Consider the following 16,362-nt stretch of genomic DNA (forward strand, 5'->3'; position numbering starts at 1 on the left):
AGGTTACATTAATTGTATTGATAGGATGCAGAGCGTGCGTGAAAATAAATCCAAGAATAGAATTGATACAGTTTTTCGCTTTTACATATATTTCAAATACGTAGAATTCAGACAATCAGATTTCAATTAAGTAATTACAATTATGTAATATTTCACAATTGCACGAACATCCTCTCAATTCGATAAATTGAACATTTTAATTCAGAAACTATAAGAATAAGATGCATTTTAATGCACAAACTCAGTTTGTCGTTTTAATAACCTTCATTATACATTCATTTGCCCTGATTATATAATATACGAACTTTATATTTATAAATATATATATATAACTACTTTATCTAAAATAGATTCACATTTTATATAGTGTTTGTTTGTATACATGAGAATTTGAATGGGTCTTTCGAGAGAGCCTGAGATTTAGTACAAATAGATGAAAATTTCAAAGATTTTTTAGAATATTATATACGCAACTCTTGACTAAGTAAATCACAACGAAACAATAAAATATATTTAAATAAGAAAATGATTCAAAAATAATTGAATCCGATTGTTGTGCTTTTATCATTATTGACAAGACCGTAAAGCTAACGTATTTCCCTTAGAAGAATATATTAATGACATATTCTTAAGTTAAAATTATGCATATTTTGTTACATTTTGTGCAAGCTTTAAGTTTGGCACTTTAGTTGGACTTTAATAATGGTGATTAAATAAGGTTGCACTTTAGTATCTTGAATTTATATCACACTCGCGATTGTTTTCAACAAATGCGAAATGTTTAATGAGTAAAGCTTAAAACCATATTGCAAACATTTGCAAAAAAAAAAAAAACAAAAAATTCAAATTAAGTTTTTTAAAGGAACTGGCATAACACAATAAAGCACTTTTAAAACCTAAGCTAAAAATTCAACTAGAAGTTTAACAATCAGGTGCGAATCACTGAGCATTTTGTGCCTAACAGAGTAGTTTCTAGCAGTCTGCACCAGAGATGCCTGTGGTCGAGTTTTCGCCATGTAGAATTGAGTCCATTTCAATTTGCGACAGATTCGCGGTGAGTAGCTTTTCAATTTGTATGAACTTCGTATTTGGTTCATCTACAGATGCAGCATCCACATCTTGTTCGCTGGGATTTTGTACAACTGAATAGTTACGTTTCGCACGTTCTAAAAGAAAACAATAAATTATTGAAGACATTGCAAATAGACAAGAAAGAATAACTATCTATAACTAACTATAAATATAACTATCTGCAAAGCTTAAACATCCTTATGAATAATGAGAAGAACTATGAACTCTTAAATGCAGAGTTTCTGGAGATACCTTAAAAAACAAACTAATGTTTCATTCAAACCGACAGATTCTTCTTTCTATAGAGCTATATGATATAGTAGTAAGATTTTGATAAGATTTCTGTCAACTATGTGAAGCATTTTTAAATTTAGAAATGCCTATTTCCATAAAGATATCATAAAAACAATATTGGTCAGACATTTACAAGATAACACCTATTTGAATAAAGGTTACTTAAAGTAAACAAATGCCTAGTTTATCCGACTGCTTCCAACATTCTGCCTGCATCAGAAAGACAGACCTAGGCACAGTTTTATGACATTAGCTCTAAAGCTGAAAGACTAGACAAGGCAACTTTTTACTAGTTTTTCTTTTTCTACTGCCGGGGTCCTTCTATGCGTTACACACTTCATTACAAAATTATAATACCCTTTACTATATATATTCGCAAAAATAATGATTGTTTTTTACCAAAACGCGCGCGTTGTGCTTCTTGATCTATGATAATCTCATTGGTTATGTACACTTCACGTCGGATTTGGTCCCGCAGTTCCACGCTCATGTCCGGAATACACCAGCGTACCAATATCATCACTAAGGCCACAAAGTTCTGCAAAATCAAATATAAATTAGTTAAACTCTAATTGAACAAATTGAAAACGAACTTATTAAATAATCTAGAGAACAACCTTCGAAGAGCTTTTACATTCAACTAATTGCTAGACATCATTTCATTAGACCTTTCCATTTTAAATTGTATCTGGCACAGTTGCAATATTTCATCACCCTAAGCGATTGGGGTCATTAGCTCGAGGTAAAACCTTAAAAATGCGTCAAACCAATTGAAACTTGGGTTTCTAGTTAATTTAATTTTTTCACTAATCAAACAGCCCGATTGCTTTGTTTTCTATACATTAGCTTCTATCCCAGCATGGTCGAGAATTGAATAGATAGCTGCAAAAAATGTAAAACCGCGATATTTACTGCTTCCACTTTCCCAATCCAAACTAACACCTAACGCTAATATGGACAGACAAAGAAGCCCACAGATCTAGTTCATGTGCGACAAAGGTGCAAGCAAAAAGCCCATCTAGAACTTTTCAATCTGCAGATACAAATACACATTCACATTTAAATGTATGCGTATGTAATTGGCAAATGCTGAATGCTAAGAGTGAAAGTGAAAAGGCAACTCAGTGAAAATGGCACTTAATTTTGTCACACATTGCAATATTTGGATTTAGTTGCGGCAAGTACTTCGAAACGAACGCACGCTTTCTTTAAAAATAAAAAATAATAATAAATGCCAGGATATAAAATAGCAATAGTTTTCTAAGCAACATAACTATACAAAAGCACAACTAAAATATCAAAAATATTTTCATAAAATAAAAAAGATATTTCATTAATAATTGAACACGAAAGCAAATATTTCAACAATTTGAAAGTTCAGCCAAAATGAAAAGATTTGCCTGTTTGAATCTGCGCACTTTGGGCCTCAGCATAGCCTGCTTGGATGCACTAATTGCTCTGAGCATCCTGAGCCTGTGCAGCTATCATCTGTACAATGACTTTATGGACTTGAACCAATGGCAGCAAAATGATGTGCAGATCTTGAGTCCCTTTGGAACATTTGTGGCCACATTGGGTAAAGCCAGGCGCAAATGATGCGCACAATAAAAATAATACATATTCATTTTGTAGTCGACTATGTGCTGGTCCATGAATTCTCACAGGCTTTTTATATGATACTCACAGTGACCGTTTGGGTTAAGGCACTGATAAATCTAGTGGTGGCTGGCATTCTCGTCGATGGCATCAAACAGGTGAGGAATATGCTAATGAAAGTACTTTATGAATATCTCTCCATACTTTCCTTTTGACTGAATAGCAACGACTTATTTCAATTGCCCCCTGGTTGATCAATGCGTGCGTATCTATGGTCATAGAGGTGGCTGTATTCGTAAGCTTGGAGCTGAAAATTGACGAAGTGGATGCCTCCATAGATCGACGCATAGCACGTAGTGTGCTCTTTGGTGTTTTTACAGGTAAGTTTTCGATACGATTTAAATAATGATTAATGAAATTGCTTTGAAATCGATTTGCTTAGTTCTGAATGCGCTGTTTACATACGCCATTTATGCGCTCTATCGCATGTTGAAATCATCGACAAATGAGAATCGAGCCCTGCAGGAGAGCATTGTGGAAACCTCGGGTATGTTTCAGCATATCAAGGTTTGAAACGTTGACTAGCAATTAATTGGAATTCTATACACATCTGAACGAACAGAAAGCAAACTTATTTAAATGGATTTCACTAAATCAAGGTATTTTCTTAATTAATGTACAAGCATTTATGTAATGGAACAAATAAAACGAACAACCCAGAACTCACTTCAAAAACCACAACAAATCCCAAGCGACAAGCTAAGATAATATAATACATGCTCGTCAAATGATATTTTTCCGGTGATGTAGGCGGCTCACGATAGTCCGTGTATCTTTGGGCAAAGAAAGGAGAATGTCATTTAATTTGAATAACTTAAAAATATTTTAGTGTTATTTACTTGCACGTGGTAATGTTGGAAAAATCACCTGCTAGGCTTTGTAGCTTAGAGGAGTCTGATATTCTGAACTCGGACAAGGTAAAGTCCAAGTATCCGTTCAGAGTACCATCTGGTGACTTTAAGCTACGATAGACCAAACGTGGTATCATGTCTGAAGTGAAGGCAATGATGAAGCCCTAAATAAACATAATGATTCAGTCTACATTATCATTCAAAATCATATTCCAACTCACATTCGTGATGACACTCAGCTTGCCAATGCAATCCAGTATGCGATACCAGACACCTATGTCCCTGACACGCTGAGAAACTGGCCTTTTGTGATGTGTCAGCAGCTTTTTGGCATCCAAGCGCATTTCGAGTATGTTGTTGAGAAGCGCAAAGAACGGAGCAAGCGGAAAGGCAGCCACAAAAATGGTGACAAATCCATATTGCAAAACCATTTCCAGATACTCTGGAAACAAGCTACGTGCACCCCAGTCGAGCAGCTTGAAATCGCGCATCCAGCGCTCATCCTTGGTCTTGTCTGGCTTAACCGCATTGCCAAATAGCCGCGACAAGCCCACCTGAATGGCCAGTACTTTGCGCCAAAACATGGGCAGGTAAACCTCCAATATGGTATTGAATGCCTGCTTGCCTATCATTATTATGGCCAGTTGTATGCAAAGCTCCGTCAGACAGCCGCCCGAGGAGCACTTCAAATGAGAAACCAATTAGAATCAATCAGACCTTTAAAGAAATGCAAGCTTACCTCCTCTTGACGGTATTTGAAGACAGTTATATACTCGCCCGGATGGCCAACGAATTTGCCCTTGAAGAAGGCTATATAAAATATGGAGGCATAATAATTCACAAACTGCAACAGGTAAATCTTAAGCGTCAACGAATCGTCGAACTGCGTTTGAGTGCGCCACATTTCCAGCTCAGTCAAATACTCGGCCAAGTGATTATACAACTAAATAAGAGAACAATCAGATTAGACAGTAGATATGAAAACTAGCTACTTACATAGTTCAGTACATAAAGCAAGCAAAGATTAACAAATGCCGCCGATGCAGCGGCCAGAACAATCGCTTTCGACGTGGTCATGCCGCTGCCGTCCACCTTTAGAGCAGCCAGCATGGACATGCGATGAACGACAACCGCGACCAGGGCAACAAAAGCCAAGGCTATGAGTAGCACCACAACTGAGAAGCTGAATACTGTCGCTGGCAACTTCATGCGCCAGAAGGGCACTGTCGGTTCCTTCATATTGGTCACATAGTCTGTGCGTGTGGGTTCAATGTGCTCCAGGCGCGCCAAATACTGCGGCCGGGGGTGTTCCTCGTGCACATCGAAGCCCGTCAAATCCCAGCGATGTGTTATCTCAGCCGAATATCGTTTCCAAAGCTCCAGAAATAATGTCGCCCAAAACGACATAAATACGGCAAAAAATACCGTACTTGGATTATCAATTAGGTATGTTATCTTGGCATAGTTGCAAGTCTCTTTGAGATTCCAGAATTCACACCAGTCGCAAAGCGGGCACATTGTTATATTTGAGTTTGAGCGCAAGCAAATGTCCTTACTGCAAGAAGAGAGAAATCTCAATTAGTTATGTCCCGAATTGACACACCTGCCAGCAACTTACACGGGCACATAGTTTTTCAGTGAGATCCAGGAGTAAAGAAAACAAGCGACGCCCACTATTGAGGCCAGCAACAGCATATACGTATAGTAGCCCAGCCAAGCGAAGTACAGACCTGATGTCAAATTATAAAAGTGTTCATTTCGATTGAAACTGTCGCTTTGAGCCTGAGCTTTTACCAATCTTAACGCCAAAGTACTCTTTAATATCATCCAGCGGCTGGTAACGATACCATTTTTTCACCGACGCCCAGTTTGTGTACAGCAGCTCGCGTATGGTGCCCTTCTCATTGATTTCGCCCTGCAAAGCAATTGCCATAAGATATATTGAAATTTGTCACTCAAAGCTACCCACATCATGCAGTGGATAGGCAGCACAGTAGACACCCTCGGCCACCAAACGCTCAATGCCAAAGGCCATGTCGCTGTGGCGCTTGGCAGGAAAGCGCTGGCGATCCAAAATGAATTCCACAATACGCGAACGGACTGCGGTTGTAAAGAAACAGTCCTGACGTATATCGAACCTATAAATAATTATAAATATATATTGAAATGAATTGATCGCTACAATTATGCTTCGTGCTCACTTACAGATACTCCTTATCACGACTGTAAATGGCCGTGAAGCGATGCGCACGTCTTGGAAAGTATTGCTCGTCGACATAGATATTGCGCATAAAGAATTGACAGACTGTTTTCAGACTAGAATATACACTTTTCGTGGAGCGATTCACCACAGATAGACCGGGTATCTGTAAGAATAAAATTATGCTGATTATTTACGCATTGTAAAAAGTACAGGGAAGTTGTAGGTTAATCGAATGGAATGTTGGTTAACAAAACAAAAATATATAAGAATACAAATATGTAATTTCAAGTGGGATTACAGTTTGGGTTAACTAGAACAAATCGAACTAAAAGATCACGAGCTGAATGCCAATATATTTTCAATTATATATAAATACACAATTTGGAATCAGTTGTACGAAAGTATTTACATTGGATAACGAGTAGGGCTAATAGCTGAAGCATAAACATAGCAAATACATTAAAAATCGAGACACATTTAGTTGAGCAGCGCATGTAAGGAGCATATCTGCAAAGATTGTTAATTATGTTAAACTAAGACCTGGACACTTTTGCAGACCTTCTTGGACAAATAGTGCGCCGCATTGTGTAGTCGATTTGATCTTTCGGATACGCGCATATTACATAATGACTAAAATAACAACAAGACATGTGTATCATTCAAGTGTATCCATAGTTTACGATTACAGAATTGGGTACACACCTCCTTCATGGGCATACGCAGCTTAAGTATCTCCGCATAACGGCGCAGCACCTCCAAAGGTGCATGTATCTGAAAGTTTACAATGCAAATATAATGAGCATAATTGTTGGCTAGACAATTTAGAGTCACGCACCTTGACAAAGTAGATTTGGTCCTTTTGGCTGAGCTCCACCTCCAGGCCTTGCTGCACTAGATTCTCCTGGAATACGCGTCGCTTTTCCGCATTTTCCGCCTCCGTCGGTTCGTGTGCATTGATCGTGTGCGCGAGCACAAAATCAATCGAACGCGTGCAATCCTCAAAGAATAGTGAGGTGTTGAGCTCGGCTCTTTGGTAAAATTCACGTGGACAACTGCATTCGCGGTCATCGTAGTTGCTGGCCACCAATGTGGCTTCAGTCATTGGCAGCAGTGGAGTAGACTGATTTAAGCTGGTGCTCCTATGTTGGCTACCCTTGCCGTTGGGCACTTGCCCGGCAGTGTCTGGCAGTTTTAGGGTGGACGAGCTGCTGTGGCATAAAATATTACATATCGTTAGATAGTTCGAGCAACTACAGCTTGACATGGATAAACATGAGCGACTGATTTCATCAATGCTGCCCTCTGGTCTCCCACTGACCTTCTGGCTCAGCAGGGACTTGCTGCGACCTGGCGTGCCCGGCGCTCGTTAGCATTTCGCACCACTCCCCAATTAAATAGGTCAATATGAGGGAGAGCTGTTAACATTAAATGGGTCGCATACTTAATAATCGCCAGGCTAGTACATTAAATTTTAGGCCAGCCGCCAGGCGCCTTGTTTATTTCTGTGTCAAAGAATTTAATTATTTATGCAGCTGTTTTATAGCTCAAGCAGGCAAACTGTGAAAATGCAACTGGAAATAAACCAGAGATGAGATATTTGAGTATCTCGTTCGAAAGTTCTCAGCACTTTTAATATGCTATATATATTTGAGATTGAGAGAGAGAGAGAGAGAGAGAGAAATGCCGATTCGCTGACACTTGCTAATGAGAAAAGCGCCCGCACATTTCATATATATTAAGTATATACTATATACAACATTTGATATTTGCTTGTTAAACACATTTCATTGAATATCACTTATGATTCAGATGCAGTGGCTTTTACTCCTAACTTTAACTAACACTCATTCATCGTGAATCATCAATTATTCAAAAGTACCTGTGCCCGGGTACTCGGTATTCGGTTAGATGCATAAACGAAGAAATGACTCGACATTCAAGTTACATTTCAGGGCTAATGAATATTGTTTCCGTTACAATGTGAAAGATAACAGAGTTTCCCAAATTCCTTACATCCATTGTAAGAAACTTATACTCAGATTTTGATAATAGAATTCCTCATTATTATAATGCTCATATATAAATCCCCTTTATACATATTATTTGACTTGCAAGCATCAAGAAATGTAGTATTATGCATGGCTGCTAATCAAAATGAACTTATATTATAATTTCCAAATGGAGGGCATTACTGATAAGAAAATTATATAAATATAGAAGACAAAAAAACTCGGTTTATGTTTCAGATCTACAATCGTATAATTACTTGTTACATATTTATATTGATCCAATACGTAAATGTTTATAATCTGTTAACCTTTTCAATTATCTGGCCATCAGTGAAACTTTCATAGGAATCTATCTATCAGTCAATAGGAATCAGCGAATATAATTTATCATAATTAATTATTGTTCTCTTTGGGCCTTTTTTATTTTTTTCTTGACCTTCCAGCACAAGGTAATTAGTTTGAGGCTTTTTCAGAAACTATTCAAATTTACACACAGTTCAGTCAGACAAGTTGAATGTATACTCTTTTTTAGACTATTACAAACCCACAGTTTTATTTCGGAATTTAAAAAAAAAGTTTTTTTTTTTGTTTTAATCAAGGCCAAAGCATATAAATTTATTCAAGATCTTGTACGATGCGCGATGCAAAATACAACGTGAGAGAGGCGCAAATGTGCAAAACATTTTGAATATAGCTTATATAAGGCATTGTCAATGATATATGCAAGTAGTTCACTTTCTAAAGATATCCGGAATTTCGATACGGGAATAATGACACACGCAACTTTTGCGCGCCCACACAACAAAATTCCAAAAAAAAAAAAATAAATAAATAATATAATATAAACAGCTGCGAGCAAGACAGAGACAGAGAAATCTTTGTCTGATGTCCCCGAGCTGATGAGTAATACAAAAAAATGATAAGTTAAAAGAAAAAAATGCGAATTAAGGGAACTAAACGTGCTGCGCGTTACCGTTTCCGTTTCCTAAACCGACCCACTCTGACATTGTTTACCTGAGAGCTGTGCCGCAAACAAATAAAATAGCTAAGAGCTTATGATGTCTGTTGGCCGTTGTCCACGCGAATTATTAATAAAATTAACATTTGAGCGTCGCGCACGAACACAAAGAAGAAGAAAAACCACAATGCGATGGCAACGACCAAAGCGCAGCAGCAGCGACAACAAACTGAGAAAAAAGAAACAAAGAGCCAGCGCTAACAGCTGAGCGGAGACTTCGTTTACCGGGTAGTCTCCTTAACCCACCCACCGCCCACCCCCCCTCTCACCCACTCCCTTAGCCAATCACACGTGTCTACAGTGTAGACTCTACAACCTGCTCAGACATGTACAAGACAGACAAGAGCGCGGCACAACACAGCTGTTATCGGCGTCTGCCTCTGTATACCATGCAAAAGCGAGAGCACCAGAGAGAGAGAGAGAGAGCACTTGTTGAGCATAACAGATCAGTGTGAGGCATATCGGACAACCTGTGAGGTGTGTCTGTGTGAGGTGTCGCGTTTGCAACAACAATTATTGGAGAAGTTTCCACTATTTTGACTGTTGATAACACGAATAATAAACGAAGCTCGAGAGTGCAGTAAACAATTATTTGTCAATTACAAAGATATATTGATAAATTGCTATAGGGTGCTATAGAACAGGTATTCGAGAGCGTTTAGTTATATCATCTTTGGGATTGACATTTGAGCTCAGATATATTATCATTAGAAATGCCAAGCGAAATAAAACCTTGCAACCTTGCTCGTAAAGTTGATATTATTATTATTTTAATATACTATTTATATTTGTTCAATGCCTAATAAATACTGTGGAATAATATTTTCTATAGAAATAGACGCTCAATCGAACTACTTCTTTTAATATATCCCAAAAAATCACGATTTCAAATAGGAAAATAGTTTCATTTGAAAAACCATGCTCACGGACGGAAATTGGAGATTGATTTTAACAGATTTTTGTGAATAATATTTGCCAGAAAATTTCATGAATTTTATGTCGAAAATTGATTAAATTTTACTATACGAGAAAAAATAGCATATTATAATAATCTTTTTAATTTCATATTTAAGAAAATTTATACTAATGTCGCACTTTCCAGTCTTATCAAAATATTGGAGAGTGTATTAGAGTACTCTTTCCAATAGAACTATAATTTAGTTAGAGTAATTTATCTATTTGATGTGTAGCTTGTTAGACAAGTCACCCTGTATCTGTCCACAAACAAAACGAAACCAACAAAAGATAGAAATAAACGAAATGTAATTAAGTTAATGAACGTTTCCGCTATACTAAGGGCATTCATTGATAGCATATACCCCGGCTTACCTCTCCGCAAATCTGGTTCGTCTCTCGTGCAAGCTGAGTGATTCACTCGGTAAGTGGCTGGCTTTTCCGGCAATGCCGCTCCGCTCAAGTTCCACAAACCGGCTCGCAGCTTCCGCGCCGCTCGCCTCTCTTAGTCTCCGCTTGCCCTCGCCTGCCCCCCATACGCTGCCTTCGGCTACCAGCTTGCCCTTTAGGCCAACTCGCTGCAACAGCTCCATGTCGTAGGGGGCCAATGGAGCCGTGTAGGGCGGCTGAATCGCAACATCTTCTGGTCGCTTGCTCTGCTCTGCCAGCAGCCGGAGGGACTCTTCCTCGGGCTGAGCTGGCGGTTGGGGCAATGTAGGCGGCGTTTCCAGCTCATCTGCATCGCCATCGGCATCGGCATTATCTAAATTTAGCATTTCGCTTTAGATGTATTTGGTTTTGGCTACGCTTTGCTAATTTCTCGACCGACTTGTTTACTTTCACATGACATTTGCTAGTGTGTGTGTGTGTGTGTGTGTGTGTGTGTGTGTGTGTTTGTGTGTGTGTGTGTGTGTGTGTGTATGTGTTTGTAAGGCAAGCAGAATTTTCGGGTCGCGTTGGCCAAGTTAATCAGCGCGAGGTCAACTTGCGAGCATGAGAAATTTTCAAAGACGGAGGGCTGTTATCACTGCCTATTAAACCTTATATTAAGCAGTTGCATTGCAGCGATTGCGCCGAAAATAGCGGCATTCAGAGCCGCGGAAAACCGAACACCACCTCGCCAAGCAAAAGGAAAATAAACACTAACGATTACAATTTGTAAGCAAAAAAATAAATACCTAAACGAAAATAACCTAAAAAATACCATAAAAACTACTAGCTTGTCATACAATCAATCGTGCAACACAAGCATGGGCGAATGTTTGATAACAGCGAGGGGAGCTAATATTAATCAACTGTTACTCAGCTGTCATGCATGTCTGAACGTGCCTGATATCTTTATCAGTACGTATCAAAACTGAGAGCTTTTTAAGGTAAATATAAACTTAAATTGAAACATGTTTTTAATGAATATAACAATTTGTATTTATACGGAATAGAACATAAACAAAACAAAACATTATGTTACAATTGCGGAATCGCAAAAATGATCAGTGATTCACACGTAATTGGATTTTAACTGCACCGAGTTTCTAGCTCGGCGAAACAACAAATTTTTAATATATGGAATAATAATACAGCTGTGTTTAATATAGTATGCACTATTATTAAGGGGCTAAATTATGCATTTTGGACATCGAATTTACAATAGAAACGAGCAATGCTCCAAAAATTTACTTCCTGTTGTAGTTTTTGTGCACTTCGGGCGAGATGTTGTAGACGAATTGCAAGATCTCCTGTATGACGGGCTCTTTGCGCGTCCTGATGGCGCCCTCCATATCGGCGAGTTTTACACGAGTATCTGCATCGATTTTCGCTGCAACCCCCTCGCGGCTACCCATGTGCTGTTTTCGTAAGTGTAGAAGAAAAGTTCACATCTTTATTTTAATTGGTATTCTTATTGGCAACTAACCTTGGCCTCGAATTCTTTGAAGGAGCGTTCACGCTCCTGGCGGAATTTCTCAATCTCCTCGGTGGCCTCATCCTTGGCTTGCTTCAATCTCCTTGCCTTGCCTGCAATTGATGCAACGATTTTTTCATTCTATCAATATTTACTTGAGCAAACAGAAATCATGTGACTGCTCGACGCGCGTAACGTCGATAGCGAAAAAGTCGTAAGGTTTTTGTATCTATCCAATTGGATGGTTAATTGGTTTTTGGCTTACGTTTTCTGGCCTCGGCAACCTTCTCAGCTGCCTTCTTTTCGGCAGCAAGTAATTGCTGGATTCCCTGCGTTTGGCTGGCCATTTTAAGGTATATTAACACTTATTGTTTTTCTGCTGGCTGCAACCGTGGTATCAGTGCAAGTTGAAAAAAGCAAGTGACGACGACGACGGACTTAATACAAACGACGTGAAAAATGTCATATGACGAAGTCACACATACGCATACATACAAAATTGGCCTGAGAATCGATTGTATCGAATATAAAATTAGAGCTGCCAAGTATACTTGTTCAACGATAAGAATCTATCGATACTCTTCTTCGATATTGGACTCCTCCAGCATAACAGAATACTCCTCCCACTGTTTTTTTTGCGGAAAATAAATGAGTTACGTTCTACAGCAAGAATATGAATTACATAAGTCTACAAACTATAATATAGGCTGACTACTTATAGTTGTAGATGGCATTCCAATTGTATAAATTAAGAATTCCACATTTGACAACGCTTATATAAAAAAAGGTTTTAATTTGAAATTAAACCAGTATTTTTGTGTGTTAAACACGATATTTAACGGTGCTTTCAAATTATCGAGTCGCCACCACAATTGAGGCTAAAAAATATTTAGTATATAATTGGTATTAATTTTTACACACTTTTATATTACGTAGATGAATGAAAAGCAGCCATTAGGCTATTATTATTGTTCAATACAAACTAATTTTATGTAAAAATCTATAAATCAAGTGATCAAATTCGATAACAACAACGTATACATGATTATGCCCTTCGCAAATTTAAAATAGGGGTCAGTATTTTGAGTACATTTTAATAAAACACTTAGGTTTATTTAAATAAAACAGCATTTTCTTTGTATAAGGATTCGGTCACGCTGTAGCTAGCAAACTCAACAAATATAGTAAAAATTTGAACGAACAGTATATACACATATATAGAGGCGATAAACCATGGAGAAAGGGAGCAAGAGTAAACGTGGAGTACGTGATGAAAAACAGCGGGAACTGAAGCTTGAGGATTTGGTAAGCTGTCATAGCGCATTAGATTAAACGTTTGGCAACACCAATAGGAAAATTAAAATGCTGCCCGTTACCAGGTGCTCAAATCCTTGGAAGAATGCAGCACAAGCGAGGAAAAATTGAAATTGTTGCTACAGCGGCATGTGGAAAGCGAGAAGACAGTGAGCCGACTCACATCTGAGATGCGCGCTCTGCAGCGGCACACTGAGGCGCAACAGCGGGAGAAGGAGCAGGTGCAGCGGGAATTGAACAAGAGTGTTCTGATGAGGGATAAGCTGCAGGAAGTGTGCCGTGAACAGCAGCGCATACTCAAGTCGGTGAAAAACGAGAGCATGCTGCAAATCAAGGTGGAGGAGGAGCGACGCAAGGAGAGCCAAACCAAGTTTCAGAACTCGCTAAACGAGGTGCAAAAGTCGCTGTCCAAAAACAACGAGGAGAACATTAAATTACGTGATTACAACATCGAAATGACCAAAAAGTAAGAGGCGCTGCCATTAACAGACAAACACCGGCGTGCGCCGTCTATTTATAGGCACTGCATGCCTTGTGCCTGTGGATGTATCTGTGGCTGCCACACACAGACATAAACCGACCATATGTTCACTATTTGCGTATTTGATTTGCTTTTAGGTTAAAACTGCTGGCCGAGCAGTATCAGGCACGCGAGAAGCACCTGGAAAAACTGAATGAGCAGGTCCAACTCGAGTCCCAGCTGCATCAGGCCAAGCTGAACAAGGCTCAGGTTGAAGCGGCCATGGAAAAGGAGATACTGACCAAGTCGGTATAATAATATATTTGCAAAATATTCACTATATAACTCTTTCTGTTTCTAATGCCACACAGAGAAAATCAGATTGGCCTAGAGAAATTGCTGCAGGCGCAACGCGCCATCAAGGATCTAACAGAGCGCGAGCAACAGCTCAAACAGCAGCTTAACATTTATACCGCCAAATATGATGAGTTTCAGCAATCGCTTAAGAAGTCCAATGAAGTCTTTGGCAGTTACAAGGTTGAGCTGGAGAAAATGTCCAAGCACACCAAGAAAATTGAAAAGGAAGCATTGGTTTGGCGCCAGAAATACGAGAAGGCTAATGCGACGGTTATTGAACTGGCCACAGAAAAGCAGCATCGTGATCTGCTGTCGGAGCGTCTACAAAAGCAAGTGGAGCAACTGCAGAAGCTTCTGCGCGCCCTGCAACTTGAGCGCACAACTTTACACCAGACTCTGCGGGATAAGAAAATTGAGATTCCTGCCATGCCGCAGCTGCCGCCTGAGCCAGAACCCATTAAAGCTGTGCCAGTTAACACGGACAATTCCAAAATGGAACTGATGACCCGCAACTGTGCTGAGCTTAAGCAAACGCTAGCCAATTTACAAAGCCAAATGAAGCTGCTCACCACAAATGATGCCAAAATAGCCGCCGCTGAGTCTGAGAAGCGTCAAGCAGCTGAGGAGCAGCAAAGAATAAACAATGCCAAGAAGAACAACAAAAAGAAGGCCAAGTCAAAGGCAAAGGCTGCAGCAGCGGCAGCAGCAGCTGCGGCAGCGGCTACAGAGCCCGAATCCGACACCGCCAGAGAAGAATTGCCATCAACACTGAAGCCAGAGCCTGAGCCACAGCCCGAGCCACAGCCTGAGCCAGAGCCCGAGCCAGAGCTAGTGGTATCTGACAATGTGGAGCAGTTGCAAGCGTCTGGTGATAGCTGCAAAGGAACTGAAAAGGAATATAATGCCGAAATTGTGCCAGAATCTCAGGTAGATGTAAGCAATGCTACAGCAGCGCCTATTGAATTGGAAGTGCCTGGGTTGATCGATTCCAACGAAGTTTAGAGTCCTCGACTGTTTTTGTGCTTTTACTTGAAATGAATGCCTCCTTCCTATATATGTGTGCATTTTGTCATATTCATTTTTAAAATATATAACAAGCTAACAATTGTAAAACTATCAGTTATCCAGCTAAATAATTATTTATTCTATTTTATAAATTCTATTTATTAATGCGCAATTTATGAGCTGTATAAAAGAAATATCAGAAATAATTAAATAATTTTCCAAAAAATATATACAATATTTATTTGCGTATTCGGTTAAGACCCTCTGAATAAAAAGGGTATACAGATTTTTATATGTGGGTAGCAAACTGAAGGACACATCTCCGATTCCATAGACCTTTCTTAAGGTCGAGAGTCGATCGAGACATGAAATATATTATAGATTACCATTTATTATTAAGAAGTTTTTAATAATTGCAATATCGGCCCAAGTAACACCTTTTTTTTTGGCAAACCTGCAGCTAAACATATCAGACAATTGAGTTAAGGAATCAAGAAATTCCTAGCGATTTTTAAAACATAGTTTAAATTTGTCATCGTTCACATTTCAAAGATTTATTATAATATCGTGAGATACTACGTAAAGCAAACTAGTTTATAAAAGGCAATCAAATATGCTAATGGGGCTACAAGCTCGTCTGCATATCATTTATGTATCATAAATAGCTGGTACATATTAATATGATATGATATTTGATAGTTTGAGTCAATTTTTATAATCAAAAGAAAGCTATTATTATATATTCGTTTTTATAGAATTTTATTCATTTTATTATTTTCATCATCGTGTTGAGATCTAATACAATATTCTGTACGATTTATCACCGGGCATTAGGTGACATAAATATCTTTTAAATATTCTTTTTCGACTGACGGACTGAGTGTGGATCAACGCAAGGATCGTAGTATCGTCATGAGCCTGCGTGGCTTAGGTGTCCGCACAATGCCGGGTAATTTCTTCTAATAATAATCGAAAGTTAAAATGCTTTTTCAAGTTTACAATTGCAAAACATTTAAGTTTCCAATTTGTTAAGCAAAATGCGAAACTTTTTAAGATAGTTGTGAATAATTTTGCATCAGTTTCGTTTGCAAAAAGTTGTTGCAACAAAACACAACGCGTCGACTGTGGGTGCCACAGTGTCTGCCACGGAATGCAACACATGTCAGAGACTGCGGCTGGTCGAAGTCAACATTTCTTCGGGTTCTAAACAAACGCAACTTAATTATTTGCAGCACGCAGCTGTCATTCTAGTCAGTCATGCTACAGTTTC

At 38.8% G+C, this 16,362-nt stretch overlaps 4 protein-coding genes and 1 long non-coding RNA gene across 11 annotated transcripts; 3 read left to right on the forward strand and 2 right to left on the reverse strand.

Annotated features, from left to right (window-relative positions):
* Positions 1 to 112: 112 nt before the first annotated feature.
* Positions 113 to 11,175, reverse strand: subdued (anoctamin 1). 6 transcript variants are annotated; one of them, XM_015172246.3, is made up of 15 exons: positions 10,432 to 11,175; positions 6,911 to 7,280; positions 6,778 to 6,846; positions 6,616 to 6,705; positions 6,078 to 6,238; positions 5,842 to 6,010; positions 5,667 to 5,787; positions 5,491 to 5,602; positions 4,869 to 5,427; positions 4,612 to 4,815; positions 4,094 to 4,555; positions 3,861 to 4,036; positions 3,689 to 3,794; positions 1,765 to 1,903; positions 113 to 1,166 (listed from the first exon to the last, which is right to left on the reverse strand). In XM_015172246.3, the coding sequence occupies exons 1-15, from the start codon at positions 10,830 to 10,832 to the stop codon at positions 973 to 975; spliced, it is 3,333 nt and encodes a 1,110-aa protein (XP_015027732.1). In that variant the 5' UTR covers positions 10,833 to 11,175; the 3' UTR covers positions 113 to 972. The 6 variants fall into 6 exon arrangements, with proteins under 6 accessions (XP_015027732.1, XP_015027731.1, XP_015027730.1 ...); XM_015172245.3 differs by having other exon boundaries at positions 114 to 1,166; positions 6,911 to 7,283; XM_015172244.3 differs by having other exon boundaries at positions 115 to 1,166; positions 6,634 to 6,705; positions 6,911 to 7,283.
* LOC6630214 (uncharacterized) lies at positions 2,530 to 3,695 on the forward strand. Of its 2 annotated transcripts, XM_015171426.3 has the most exons (5): positions 2,530 to 2,941; positions 2,998 to 3,119; positions 3,185 to 3,341; positions 3,404 to 3,508; positions 3,584 to 3,695. In XM_015171426.3, the coding sequence occupies exons 1-5, from the start codon at positions 2,752 to 2,754 to the stop codon at positions 3,598 to 3,600; spliced, it is 591 nt and encodes a 196-aa protein (XP_015026912.1). In that variant the 5' UTR covers positions 2,530 to 2,751; the 3' UTR covers positions 3,601 to 3,695. The 2 variants fall into 2 exon arrangements, with proteins under 2 accessions (XP_015026912.1, XP_002054579.1); XM_002054543.4 differs by having other exon boundaries at positions 2,565 to 2,941; positions 3,404 to 3,685.
* Positions 11,140 to 11,717, forward strand: LOC138910864 (uncharacterized). Its single transcript, XR_011416020.1, has 2 exons — positions 11,140 to 11,214; positions 11,276 to 11,717. It is a non-coding gene; the product is annotated as an uncharacterized lncRNA (long non-coding RNA).
* On the reverse strand, positions 11,642 to 12,391 carry Vha13 (V-type proton ATPase subunit Vha13). The gene is made up of 3 exons (XM_002054541.4): positions 12,222 to 12,391; positions 11,969 to 12,069; positions 11,642 to 11,900 (listed from the first exon to the last, which is right to left on the reverse strand). The coding sequence occupies exons 1-3, from the start codon at positions 12,301 to 12,303 to the stop codon at positions 11,730 to 11,732; spliced, it is 354 nt and encodes a 117-aa protein (XP_002054577.1). The 5' UTR covers positions 12,304 to 12,391; the 3' UTR covers positions 11,642 to 11,729.
* A 695-nt stretch (positions 12,392 to 13,086) lies between these two features.
* On the forward strand, positions 13,087 to 15,206 carry LOC6630236 (alpha-taxilin). Its single transcript, XM_002054540.4, has 4 exons — positions 13,087 to 13,261; positions 13,336 to 13,736; positions 13,889 to 14,035; positions 14,102 to 15,206. The coding sequence occupies exons 1-4, from the start codon at positions 13,190 to 13,192 to the stop codon at positions 15,087 to 15,089; spliced, it is 1,608 nt and encodes a 535-aa protein (XP_002054576.1). The 5' UTR covers positions 13,087 to 13,189; the 3' UTR covers positions 15,090 to 15,206.
* The last annotated feature ends 1,156 nt before the right edge of the window (positions 15,207 to 16,362 follow it).

The sequence above is a fragment of the Drosophila virilis genome, chromosome 2 (genome assembly GCF_030788295.1).
Source record: "Drosophila virilis strain 15010-1051.87 chromosome 2, Dvir_AGI_RSII-ME, whole genome shotgun sequence".
In the NCBI taxonomy this organism is placed as follows: Eukaryota; Metazoa; Arthropoda; class Insecta; order Diptera; family Drosophilidae; genus Drosophila; species Drosophila virilis.

Coding starts and splice junctions, on each gene's coding strand:
- LOC6630214 (XM_002054543.4), top strand. CDS start 2,752: ATGAAAAGATTTGCCTGTTTGAATCTGCGCACTTTGGGCCTCAGCATA. Junction 3,120..3,184: donor TCGTCGATGGCATCAAACAG/GTGAGGAATATG, acceptor TTGACTGAATAG/CAACGACTTATTTCAATTGC. Junction 3,342..3,403: donor GCTCTTTGGTGTTTTTACAG/GTAAGTTTTCGA, acceptor CGATTTGCTTAG/TTCTGAATGCGCTGTTTACA.
- subdued (XM_015172245.3), bottom strand. CDS start 10,832: ATGCTAAATTTAGATAATGCCGATGCCGATGGCGATGCAGATGAGCTG. Junction 6,847..6,910: donor ACCAAATCTACTTTGTCAAG/GTGCGTGACTCT, acceptor GTAAACTTTCAG/ATACATGCACCTTTGGAGGT. Junction 6,011..6,077: donor AGTCGTGATAAGGAGTATCT/GTAAGTGAGCAC, acceptor AATTATTTATAG/GTTCGATATACGTCAGGACT.
- Vha13 (XM_002054541.4), bottom strand. CDS start 12,303: ATGGCCAGCCAAACGCAGGGAATCCAGCAATTACTTGCTGCCGAAAAG. Junction 12,070..12,221: donor GGTTGCCGAGGCCAGAAAAC/GTAAGCCAAAAA, acceptor CATCAATTGCAG/GCAAGGCAAGGAGATTGAAG. Junction 11,901..11,968: donor TCAAAGAATTCGAGGCCAAG/GTTAGTTGCCAA, acceptor TTACGAAAACAG/CACATGGGTAGCCGCGAGGG.
- LOC6630236 (XM_002054540.4), top strand. CDS start 13,190: ATGGAGAAAGGGAGCAAGAGTAAACGTGGAGTACGTGATGAAAAACAG. Junction 13,262..13,335: donor AACTGAAGCTTGAGGATTTG/GTAAGCTGTCAT, acceptor GCCCGTTACCAG/GTGCTCAAATCCTTGGAAGA. Junction 13,737..13,888: donor AACATCGAAATGACCAAAAA/GTAAGAGGCGCT, acceptor ATTTGCTTTTAG/GTTAAAACTGCTGGCCGAGC.